The 12267-nt window shown below is 37.5% G+C and overlaps 1 protein-coding gene across 1 annotated transcript in view; it reads right to left on the minus strand.

Moving 5' to 3' along the window:
* Positions 1–12267, minus strand: part of LOC129639495 (collagen alpha-1(I) chain-like) — a 102447-nt gene that overhangs the window by 47456 nt on the left and 42724 nt on the right. The window contains exons 3-5 of the mRNA XM_055564648.1: positions 6875–6950; positions 5911–6020; positions 3879–3990 (exon numbers count right to left, since the gene is read on the minus strand). Coding sequence (XP_055420623.1) covers positions 3879–3990; positions 5911–6020; positions 6875–6950 — 298 coding nt within the window. The remainder of the gene's footprint in view (positions 1–3878; positions 3991–5910; positions 6021–6874; positions 6951–12267) is intronic.

Below are 12267 nucleotides of genomic sequence, written 5' to 3' on the forward strand. Positions count from 1 at the left end.
TTAATACAATTCAGCTACAAAGAGAGAGACTTAGTTTTCAGAATCCCTCTACTTCTATATAAAAGTGTAGAGATGATCATCTTTTTGTTGAAATGAAGCTGCTAGTGTCTGTGAGTCCGTGTGTGCCATGCTGAGTTGGTTTAGTTGTGTCGTAGTTTTTGCAACACTGTGGACTGTAGCCTGCCAGGCTCCTCTGTCCGTGGGATTCTCTAGAAGAATATGGCAGTGGGTTGTCATGCCCTCCTCCTGGGGATCTTCCCATCCATCGAGTCTCTTAGACTCTTGCATTGGCAGGTGAGTTCTTTATTACTGGTGCCACCTGGGGAGCCCTGATGAGTCAATAAGAATGCTTAAAAAAAAGAAAGCCAAGACAACACCTAAAAGGCCTGGACTGTAAGAGTTCAACCCTGAAATACATATAAAGTGAAATACTTACTGGACTTGACAAGGTAACTACAATACTTACACTGAGAAAGATTCATCTGGGAAGCCCTTATGAGTCAATAAGAAGGCTTAAGAAAAAGAAAGCCAAGAGAACACCTAAAAGGCCTGGACTGTAAGAGTTCAACCCTGAAATACATATACAGTAAAATACTTACTGGACTTGACAAGGTAACTACAATACTTACACTGAGAAAGATTCAGAAGCAGATATTTTTCAGAATAAAATGAGTATGACTTTACAGATACTATACAGCATGATTTACATTACAAAAGAGAAGATGTGACACAGACTGTATACTAGTTATGAAAATTTGCTTTTAAAAATCAAAAAGCGAGAGCAGAACAAGGAAAAGCCTCATTAACAAAGACCAACTATTTAGCAAGCAAGGTCAGCATTTACAAGACGAGACCTCAGGAAACAAAGCAGTTATGGTTTTACGCATAACATAAAGCAGCCAGTGGCTTGTCACGGGTTGTCAGTGTGTGTGCACACGTGCACATGCGCTTGCATACGTATGCAAGTGTGCACATGTGTACTGGAGTGGAGGAGGGGAGAACTACTCAGCAATGCATGTCCCTCTCCTCCTTCCTTCTCTCCTCCCCTACCACCCTCATTTTCCCTGGGCTCTGGTGGTATTCAACTCCTTTTTTCTTTACAGTTTTTCTTTGCCCTTCTATCCTTGAACCTCTAGAGAAACCAAGTTATTGAGTGAATTCATGTGCCATTAAACTCATTCTTTTAAAGAGAGCACAATACAGTAGTTTATGGTATATTTAAAAACTTGTAAAACCATCACCGCAGTTTTAGAATATCTTCATCACCCTTTAAAAAAGCCCATACATAAGAGCAGTCACTTTCTACATTCCCCCACTTTTTAGCTTGTGGGGAGACAAAAACAATAAGCTGTGGCTATGATTGTTAATTTGATCCATTATTTCTTGGAATGAAATACCACCAGGGTTGAAAATTATTGGCCTTTACATATTTCTTTCCCAAAACATGGAAGCTTATAACATAGTCTCAATAATCTTTGACTTTTACTCTAAATCATACATTCTAAGTAGTTGAAGATTCTAGTTTTTTAAAACTGTTTTATTAATGTACTTTAGAATTAACTCTTCATATCTAGCTTTTGATGTTTTTCAATCTCTCTAGCAAGTTAACTATCAACTCATTTTATGTTTTTATATCCTGCATTTTTACAAAAAAAGTTCAATACTAAGAACAAAACATAGAAAATAGGTAAAATTTACTGTATTATGATTTGACTTTTATTCTAAATCATACATTGTTAGTACTTGAAGATTCTACTTATTTAAAACTTTTGTTAATGTATTTTAGAATTAACTAGTCATATCTAGCTCTGATGTGTTTCAATCTCTCTAGCAAGTTAACTATCAACTCATTTTATGTTTTTATATTCTGTATTATTACAAAAATGTTTAAGATAATATTTACTAAAAAAATAGAAAATAAGTAAAATTTACTATATGATGATTTGACTTTTACTGTAAATCATACATTCTAAGTGCTTGAAGATTCTAGTTACTTAAAACTGTTTTATTAATGTACTTTAGAATTAAGTATTAATATCTAACTTTTGATGTTTTTCAATCTCTCTGGCAAGTTAACTATCAACTTATGTTTTTATATTCTGCATTATTACAAAAAATGTTTAATATTTACTAAAAATGAAATAGAAAATAAGTTAAAATTTAACTACTCTATTATGATGGTCAAAACCCGGGTGCTTTTATGTACTTCACGTCTGCTTGCCTTTTTTTTAAGAACATTTATTTGGCCACACAGGGTCTTAGGTGTCGTATGTGGGATCTACTTCCCTGTCCAGAAATTGACTGGGACCCCTGCATTTGCAGTGCAGCGTCTTAGCTACAGGGAAATCCCTAGGTTTTTTGTTTGTTTTGTTTTGGGGGGTCTTTGGGGTGGTTTTATGATTTTTTTTCCTTTTGAGCAAAAGTAGAAAAGGAAGAAAGAGGAAGGAATTGTGTAAACAAATGTGGTACTTGGAATGAGATAAAACCTTCTGATTTTACTTCCAAAGGACATGCAGTTTATGAAAATCCTTTGCTTATATTCTATTATATATGGTAAAGAGGAAATGGTAAATTATAAATAATAAAATTATACATCAAGGTAAAGAGAACAGCCTGGAAAAGAACCTGACACCATACAAATCTGTATAATGTTCCTGTGAAGATAATGACAGCATTCCTTACCCTCAGAGAACCCTTCCTGTCTTTTTCCTTGCGTTTGATTTTGTAAATCCTGGGTCAAATAAAAGCTACAGTGTTAAATATGACTTTTGATTATTGTTATTTTCTTCTGTTTACATTGGTCATTTAATACATTCTATGCTGTGCATGAAAAAAATACTCTAGCACTTCTAAAACTATTGCCTCACTTTAGTAAGTAAATGTTAGTCACTCAGTCGTGCCCAACTCTTTGCCACCCCATGGACTGCAGCCCACCAGGCTCCTCTGTCCATGAGATTTTCCAGGCAAGGATACTGGAGTGGGTTGCCATTTCCTTCTCCAGGGGATCTTTCCAACCCAGGGATCGAACCCGGTCTCTTACACTACAGGCATATTCTTTATTGACTGAGACACAAGGGAAGCTTTAGAAATTAATTTTAAAGAAAAATAATTATTTCAAAGAATCAAACCTGTATGATGGAAATGAATCTATTCTTTTTTTTTTTAATTTTATTTTTAAACTTTAAAATATTGTATTAGTTTTGCCAAATATTGAAATAAATCCACCACAGGTATACATGTGTTCCCCATCCTGAACCCTCCTCCCTCCTCCCTCCCCATACCATCCCTCTGGGTCATCCCAGTGCACCAGCCCCAAGCATCCAGTATTGTGCATCGAACCTGGACTGGCAATTCGTTTCATACATGATATTATACATGTTTCAATGCCATTCTCCCAAATCTTCCCACCCTTTCCCTCTCCAACAGAGTCCATAAGACTGTTTTATACATCAGTGTCTCTTTTGCTGTCTCATACACAGGGTTACTGTTACCATCTTTCTAAATTCCATATATATGCGTTAGTATACTGTATTGGTGTTTTTCTTTCTGGCTTACTTCACTCTGTATAATAGGCTCCAGTTTCATCCACCTCATTAGAACTGATTCAAATGTATTCTTTTTAATGGCTGAGTAATACTCCATTGTGTATATGTACCATACCTTTCTTATCCATTCATCTGCTGATGGACATCTAGGTTGCTTCCATGTCCTGGCTATTATATGTTAAAATATAGGAACATTCTAAGGTCAAAGTCTTCAAAGTTCTGTTTGTAATGTGCCTGTGTCCTACATGCAGATGATGGTCAAATATTTGTTACATGAACTTGTGAACCTGTGACGGTGGAGTGCAGTCTATGATTAATATGCTGGTAACTCACCTTCAGAAATCATTTTTACTATATACAAATAGCACATCAAGAGGCTTCTGATTTCATATTGATCCAATCGGTTATACTGGGATACACTACTCCTTGTAGAACTCTGCCGAGTCTGTAATACAAAGATAAGGCTTTTGTGAAACAATGCTGGTATTTTAGCTTCCCATAGCCTTTAACTCAATAACATTTTAGTCCTGTTTGGGAAACTTCTAAGCACGTCACAGATAACCACATTTGGAAGGTAAATGGGCTGAATCTTTGTTGCTACTGCACCTAGTAATATCACTGGAAATTATCTTGCAGTCTTCATCAAGATATGGCCATGAATATACGGTGTATGTTTCATTCCCTAAGTCCTGTGTTTTAGTAAGGTAACGTTTAAATCATATGTGGGTATTCTAGGAAAAATAGCCTTTATGTCAAGGAGAAACTTACATTTTAAACTTTTTAACTTGAATCTCTCATTAAGAGTTTATTAAAATTCAACTTCTAAATGATAGTTCAGAAAAATCCATCTTAAAAGGAAGCTTAATAATATTACAAGATAATTTTACTAAGAAGGACCCAGTAATACTTCAAAATTGGAGCCTCTACAAAGTAGTGATGTTCCTATTATTTAGTGACTTTTGTTTAAATATCAGTTAAGCATGACAAGATCTGACTTATTCGGGGATTTATATGAATACAGTAATAACAGTGTCCTAAAGAATTTACCCTTGTTAGAAACCAGTGCTTTCAGCTGAGCTAACCTGGGCTGAGGCTATAGACTTCCAATGTAGGAGTTACTAAAAACTTTTACTTGGGACAAAACATCTAGGTTCGGAATGCTTGCTAGCTGTGTGACTACTGGCAAGTCATTAACCTCTTTGTCCTTTGTGTGCCTTACCCATGACAGTATCTGTTGTCTTATTTCTACATGGTGTGGACTAAGAACTTTATGATTAAATAAAGCCCATGGGGTAGCAAAGCGTTGGATATAACTTAGCGAATGAACAACAACCATGGGCAAAGACTCAAGGTAGTCTATATAGAGTGGTTCTCAAGTGGATGGTTCCCAACCAGCAGCGTCAGCATCACCTGGGAACTTAGAAATACAAATGAGCAGGCCCCCAGACCGACAGAAACAGGATGAAGCTCAGCTCTCTATTTGTATTATTTTTTTGGGAATTTCATTCATTTATTTTTTTAATTTAAATTTATTTATTTTAATTAGAGGCTAATTACTTTACAATATTGTATGGGTTTTGCCATACATCAACATGAATCTTCCACAGGTGTACACGTGATTTTTTATAAAGTCGCCCAGATGATTCTGATACACAGTGAGAACACCATGATCTAGGAGAAGTGCTGAAATTAGAAAACTTGGGTTTAGGTCTGGCCCTGCCATAGTTGTCTGGCTGCCCTAAGTCACAATCCCAGTTTTCATTTGTAAATTCAGAGTTGGAATTTATTATTTTTATGGACCCTTCTAACTAATTTTATATGGTTCTATGATTTCATGTAGCAGCATGACAAGGCTTTACTGGTCTAAAATGAGGTTTCTCTATCTCAAGCTGACATATCCCAAACTTTAACGTTAGGCTTGAAACAATCTCATGGAAAAGTTAGTATATTCTGATTAAGTGATTCTGGGATGTTGAGATTATCAATCTGGGGACCTAATTTTTTTTCATCCCAAGTTAAGGTCATTATTCTTAGAAAAGAATAAAAAGCTGAATTAATCCTGCCAGGGAGTGATTTAAGTGATAAGGGTATATTAGGCATTTTAAATTTGAACCTTCCCTCTCTAGAACAGGTTTACAGATTCAAAGCTAGAACTCTGAAAGATGAATACCTTATCCTCTGTAAACAGTTTTTAAGATATCCAAGTAGCAGCTACCAGGATAGGAAGGAACTCCTACATTATGGGATACTTTTTATAGATATAGTATAGACTACAGGAGAGTAGAGAGCTCCTTATGTACATAAAAAGAAAGACTGTCATAGTTAAAACATCACCAGGGTTAACCTATATATTTTAGGGTCTTACATTTTCACCAGTGCTGCCCTGATCTGGAAATCCGGTTGCTCCTTCTGGGATGAGGGAACCTCTTGAATCTTCCCTCTTAATTCCATGTCCGTTTTGAAAAGACCCATAAGCTGGAAAAAGCCAAGTCCTTGTTAGCAACAGGAGGAACTGTCAAAAATAGTTTGAAAACTAAGTACTGGGTTAATTGGGCTTCCCAGGTGGTGCTAGTGTTAAAAACCTGCCTGCCAATGCAGGAGGCATAAGAGATGCAAGTTGGATCCCTGGGTTGGGAAGATCTCCAGGAACAGGGCATGGCAGCCCACTCCAGTATTCTTGACTGGAGGGAGGAGGACAGAGGAGCCTGGCAGGCTACAGTCCATAGGCTCACAGAGAATTGGACATGACTGAAGTGGCTCAGCACTGGGTTAATTTTGGTAATTTTGGTTAATTTTACCAAATACCTATTTCTTTTACCAAATATCTATTTCATATTTTAAGAAATAGATCTTGGGCATCTAAAATGTGAATTTTATATACTATATTAAAACACCATAGGAAGCCAAATAAAGTGTAAGCAAGTTGTTTTACCTCGAAACACTTAACATTATGAAACTACAAGAAATTCCTTGGAAGTCATAACATAAAGGCAAACAATGAGACAATTTTATAGTTAAGGAAACTTTGGCCCAGAAAAGGGAAGTCTCTTGTCCAAGACTGGAGACAGATAAGAGGATTGGAAACTAGTGTTTTTCTCATTATCCTCCATTTTCTTAGTATACTAAGCTACTTTTTTCTATAACCTGAAACAAGGAAACCTAAGCAAAGAAACATGGCACAAATTGTGAGTCAGATTTTAATTAAACTTTGGTAGAGATCATGCTATATATAGTTTTATCACGAAATATTTCAAAAAATATAGAAAAGTATAGGGTACATTTCTAGATAGCCATACCATGTATAATCTTTAAAGGAAGGACTTAATTACCAGTGTCTTTGTCAGTGCTCAGACTCCCTCTATTTGTAGGTGAAGTGAAGCCACATGCAAACTCATCCCTGGATGCCTGTAACACAATGTGATATCTCTGTCACTTAAACAAATTTGTACACTAGGATAAGAAATCAGAATTATCAGAATGAAAGGGTACCCCAATTTTAAACAAAGCTCACTGCGAAAGTCTAAATCAGGTATCAGTACTGGTATTTAGATGACTTCTCTTTTAAAAATGGATCTGAGTATACTGTTATAACTATGACCTCTGGCAAAGTGATACAACTCTAGGTGGCTGGTAAAAGCTGCAACTCGTGTGGTCTGAACATGGTTCCATTCTCCTCCTTGAACCAAAGGCAGTACTAGAAGGAGAGCTGTGACCAGAGGCCCTACATGAACTTGAGCTGCAAAAGAAAGAACAGGTAAGTGAAATATTTCCACATATCAGTGTTGAATGTTGTGGAGTGAGCATAAGCATGAGTGACTGTGAAGAAAGGCTCGCTTGACACTCGCTTGACACCAGGTAGGTGATGCAGCATCTGCATTTAGCTGATTTACATAATTGGGAGCTACAGGCAATCAAGCCCTCAGTGAGGCTTAAAAGCAGCTTTCTCAGGAACCCGGGGCAGGCTTGACAAATCTGCAGACATTTATTATGGGGAATTTCCAAAGGAAGCTGTGAGGAACACAGTTTTTCCTGCCACCCACTCAGCTACTGAACATGTGATGGGGATCTTTGGCCATACAGAGCATGGAGTGGGGGTAGGGCAGGAGCTATTCACCCTACTGGGCAAACTATAAAGTACACACCACATTTTAAAATGGTGACTGGTCAATGGAGCATGTCTGGAAGATTGTAACCGAGAATGTAAAGGGTTTGAAACAACAAATGATGAAGTGGAGCTAGCTGGTCTGGAGAAACATTTAGAAGGGACATGTATGAAGGGGTACTGTGTGGAGGTAGAAGTGGATGTGCTCTGTGTACCTCTAGAAGGCAAAACCAGGACAAGTGGATAGAAAATCATGTAGATCAAATGCAAGAAGGAAAGTTTAAATACAACTATGGCTAAAGGTTGTTTTTGCCAAGTGGGAGACTGATCATCTCCAATGTTCCCTGCAACTCTAAGATTCTAAGGGGAGAAAGAAAACACAGACCGCCCATGATGAGTTAAAAGCTGCTCGCCAGAAGTGCTGAAACAAGGCTGTCAAAGGGAGGGAGAGGTGAAGGAATATAGTTTAAGGCCTGGAGCCTAACATTTTGGAAAGTGAATGTTTTGTTCAGTTTTCCAGGTGAATAAATAGATGAAGGCATATAACAGCAGCAAATCTTAAAAACAACACACTGAGCACAAGGGATTCTTGGTGTTCCCTTGGACCTCCTTACTCAAAGTATGGTCCTTAGACCAGAAAGAGCCAAAAGTTTGTTTGAAACGTATAATCTCAAATTCCACCCCAGGGCTACTTCATTGGAACTTATCTTAATTCCCCAGATGATCTATATGCACATTAAGGTTTGAGAAGTACTGCTACAGGAAAAAGTATAAATTTTAAATGTTGTAAAAGGTGAACTATTGAGACCATACAGCATATGACCCTAGTTCCAAATGCAGTCAATAAACAGGATAAAATGCCAACAGAAATACATCACGAATTGTCTTAATTCACTCTTCACAAAGCTAAGTAACTGTTATTATTTTATTTTTCATATGGCTTTGATTTCAAGAGCTTATACCATCATCACCATTTTTCGGCAGTTCTCTAATTTTCCAGTGTCCTACTATGGTTTTTCCAGTAGTCATGTATGGATGTGAGAGTTGGACTATCAAGAAAGCTGAGTGCCGAAGAATTGATACTTTTGAACTGTGGTGTTGGAGAAGACTCTTGAGAGTCCCTTGGACAGCAAGGAGATCCAACCAGTCCATCCTAAAGGAGATCAGTCCTGAGTGTTCATTGGAAGGACTGATGCTGAAGCTGAAACTCCAATACTTGAGCCACCTGATGCCAAGAACTGACTCATTTGAAAAGACCCTGATGCTGGGAAAGATTGCAGGCAGGAGGAGAAGGGGACAACGGAGGATGAGATGGTTGGATGGAATCACTGACTCAATGGACATGAGTTTTAGTAAACTCCGGGAGTTGCTGATGGACAGGGAGACCTGGCATGCTGCAGTTCATGGTGTCGCAAAGAGTCGGACATGACTGAGCAACTGAACTGAACTGAACTGACTTAATATTTGAGAGGCAGTATAGTCTAGGAGCACAGATTTTGAATTTTAGATACACATGAATCCCAGCGCTCCTGTTACTAGTGACTTGATTGTGATCAAATCACTTAACCACAGTTTTCTCTTTACTAACATGAGGATAATAACAGTAATATAAATCCATGTGAGCTAATATTTAATATAGTGTCTGGCATATACTAAGTCCTCAATAAATTTTAGCTATGATTCTTAATATTATAGCTTCTAGATGGGATTTCATTTCAGTTCAGATAGTGATTACTAGGGAAGGAGATACTACACCCTTCTTAGGTGAACAGGAACACAGGTAAAACACATGCAGTCAGGGCAAACACATTAAAAGTTCTGTCTGCACAAAAGACAGAAAACCATCTAAGAATCAATTAACAGAAGACAGGTTAGACAAATAAAATAAGGTGTATTCATATGATAGCATACTATGCAGATTTTTAAAAAATATAGATCTAATCTTCAGAATATATTGTTAAGTGAAAAAATACTTAATGGCTTCTATTTTATATATCTGTGTGTGTGTGTGTGTGTGTGTGTGTAGGCTTGTGCATGAATAAAGTAGAAATTTATATAAGAAACTGACAAACAGTAGTTGCTTCTAGAGAGAAGAATTGAGGCATAGAGGTAAGGAATGAGAGAGAGGCATTTTGATTTTTTTTTTATCATGTATGCAGCTTATTATTTTAAATAAGGGGGAAAAATGCTGACAGTCCAAGTAGAAATTGCAATTCTTCGGTTGTTAGTACCATTTGCGGTGAGTACAGGAACTGATAGACGCCCCAGAATAAATGTTAGATTTTGAACATTCTGGTTCTGAGCAGGAAAGATATCTCATGGTATGTATAGCAAATAAGGAGAGCTCCCAAAGCAGTTTAAGAGTAGCATGTAATAGGGACCAGTGACATCTCCATAATGTCATTAGAAGAAAGGCTGAGGAGTGGCAACATGGTTGGAGTCCAGGCCTGGGTGGGATACTAGGACAAGTGGTCTCAACGCAGCCTTTCCCCAGGAAGCATTTTTTCTTGACTGTATTTTTATTTGGGAAACCAGATGGAAATTATGGGTGTATAAAGCTCCCCTCTGCCCTCACCTTGGCATTATTCTTAACGGTGAACATGTTTTAAGTGAATGTACTTGACAAATGACCTCTTACTCAGGCCAACTGTGAGCTCTTTGGATCAAACACAGAAAGGAATTGAAGCTCTGGGTGAGCAGGCCCATGAAACAAAGTTTAATTGGGGAGAATCCTATACTCAATTAAAACCTGTCAGAAGATTTTGAACAAAGAAGGGGCTTTAGAAATCCCTGAAAGGGTAATGTGGTGGGTATTTCAATGTGTCCCATAGTCTAAAACCTCAAAGAAAACCCATGCATCTGTGGGCACCTTATCTTTGACAAAGGAGGCAAGAATATACAATGGAGAAAAGACAGCCTATTCAATAAGTGGTGCTGGGAAAACTGGACAGCTACATGCAAAAGAATGAAATTAGAACACTTCCTAACACCAAATACAAAAATAAACTCAAAATGGATTAAAGAACGAAATGTAAGCCAGAAACTATAAAACATCAAATACTCAAATGGGCAGTGTTATTTACAGATAACAATAGTGGTGTGTGTGTGCATGTGTGTACATATACTGTTCTCAGAATTTTAAAAAGTTAATCAAGTACAAATATGTGATATAAAATATTTTAAATTCTACCTCTAGGTAAGGCACTAGTGAAATCCCCTTTTCTTTCACTTTCCTCTGAAGACACAAGGGGAAAAAAGACAACTTCCTGCTTCAAGAACAGGAAGTTCATTTTGTACTTTACCCACAAATTTTTTGAAATCACAGCTAAAGACATTTTCCTTCACATTGCATAAGACCCTTTTCCCCACTACTAGTAGGCACAAACAGACCCCAGCAGTAACTCGCACTTTTACAGATTTGACGAAGCTTGGTTGGAATGGAAGGCTTTAAGATATCTTTTCATTTGATACATTATACTGGTTAATTTATGTGAAGTCAACACCAACATTCACAAAAAAGAAGGCGATGCATAATAGAGTAGACCACACGAAATGTGAGTATGTTATTATAATGTGAAAAAACAATGCAAACCACACTACATAATAACATCTTAAAGCTAAGGCATTTAAATCTAGTTTAGGCTAGAATTACATGAAGAAAACTAGCAAAATTTGCAAGTAAAACAAATCTTTGTAATTAAAGAAATATAATCGGATATAGCTGGCAGCCTTATTCTTTTTAAGGACAAATAGGAATACTATAGGAAAACAATAAAACCCATCTCCAAGTCAGCTTTCCAAAGTAATCACAAAATAATTGATATAATGACTTTGTTTAGATTTGAATGTAAAAATGAAGGAACAAATTATTATGAAACAATATGATATTAACTTGAGCCATCTGGTACCAAGTAGGTAAGTTCAGTCAGTCAGTCAGTTCAGTTGCTCAGTCACATCTGACTCTTTGCAACCCCATGAACTGCAACACGGCAGGCCTCCCTGTCCATCACCAACTCCCAGAGTTTACGCAAACTCATGTCCATCGAGTTGGTGATGCCATCCAACCATCTCATCCTCTGTCATCCCCTTCTCCACCCACCTTCAATCTTTCCCACCATCAGGGTCTTTGCAAATGAGTCAGTTCTTGGCATTAGGTGGCCAAAGTATTTAACTTTCATCTTCAGCATCGGTCCTTTCAATAAAGACTCAGGACTAATTTCCTTTAGGATGGACTGGTTGGATCTCTTTGCAGTCCAAGGCACTCTCGAGTCTTCTCCAACACCACAGTTCAAAAGCATCATTTCTTTGGTGCTCAGCTTTCTTTATAGTCCAACTCTCACATCCATACATGACCACTGGAAAAACCAAAGGACCAGACGGACCTTTGCTGGCAAAGTAATGTCTCGGCTTTTTAATAAGCTGTCTAGGTTGGTCCTAACTTTTATTCCAAGGAGCGTCTTTTAATTCCATGGCTGCAGTCACCATCTGCAGTGATTTTGGAGCCCCAAAAACTAAAGTCAGCCACTGTTTCCCCATCTATTTGCCGTGAAGTGATGGGACTAGATGCCACAATCTTAGTTTTCTGAAGGTTGAGTTTTGGACCTTGATAGATGTACTCCT

The sequence above is a fragment of the Bubalus kerabau genome, chromosome X (assembly GCF_029407905.1).
Source record: "Bubalus kerabau isolate K-KA32 ecotype Philippines breed swamp buffalo chromosome X, PCC_UOA_SB_1v2, whole genome shotgun sequence".
NCBI lineage: Eukaryota > Metazoa > Chordata > Mammalia > Artiodactyla > Bovidae > Bubalus > Bubalus kerabau.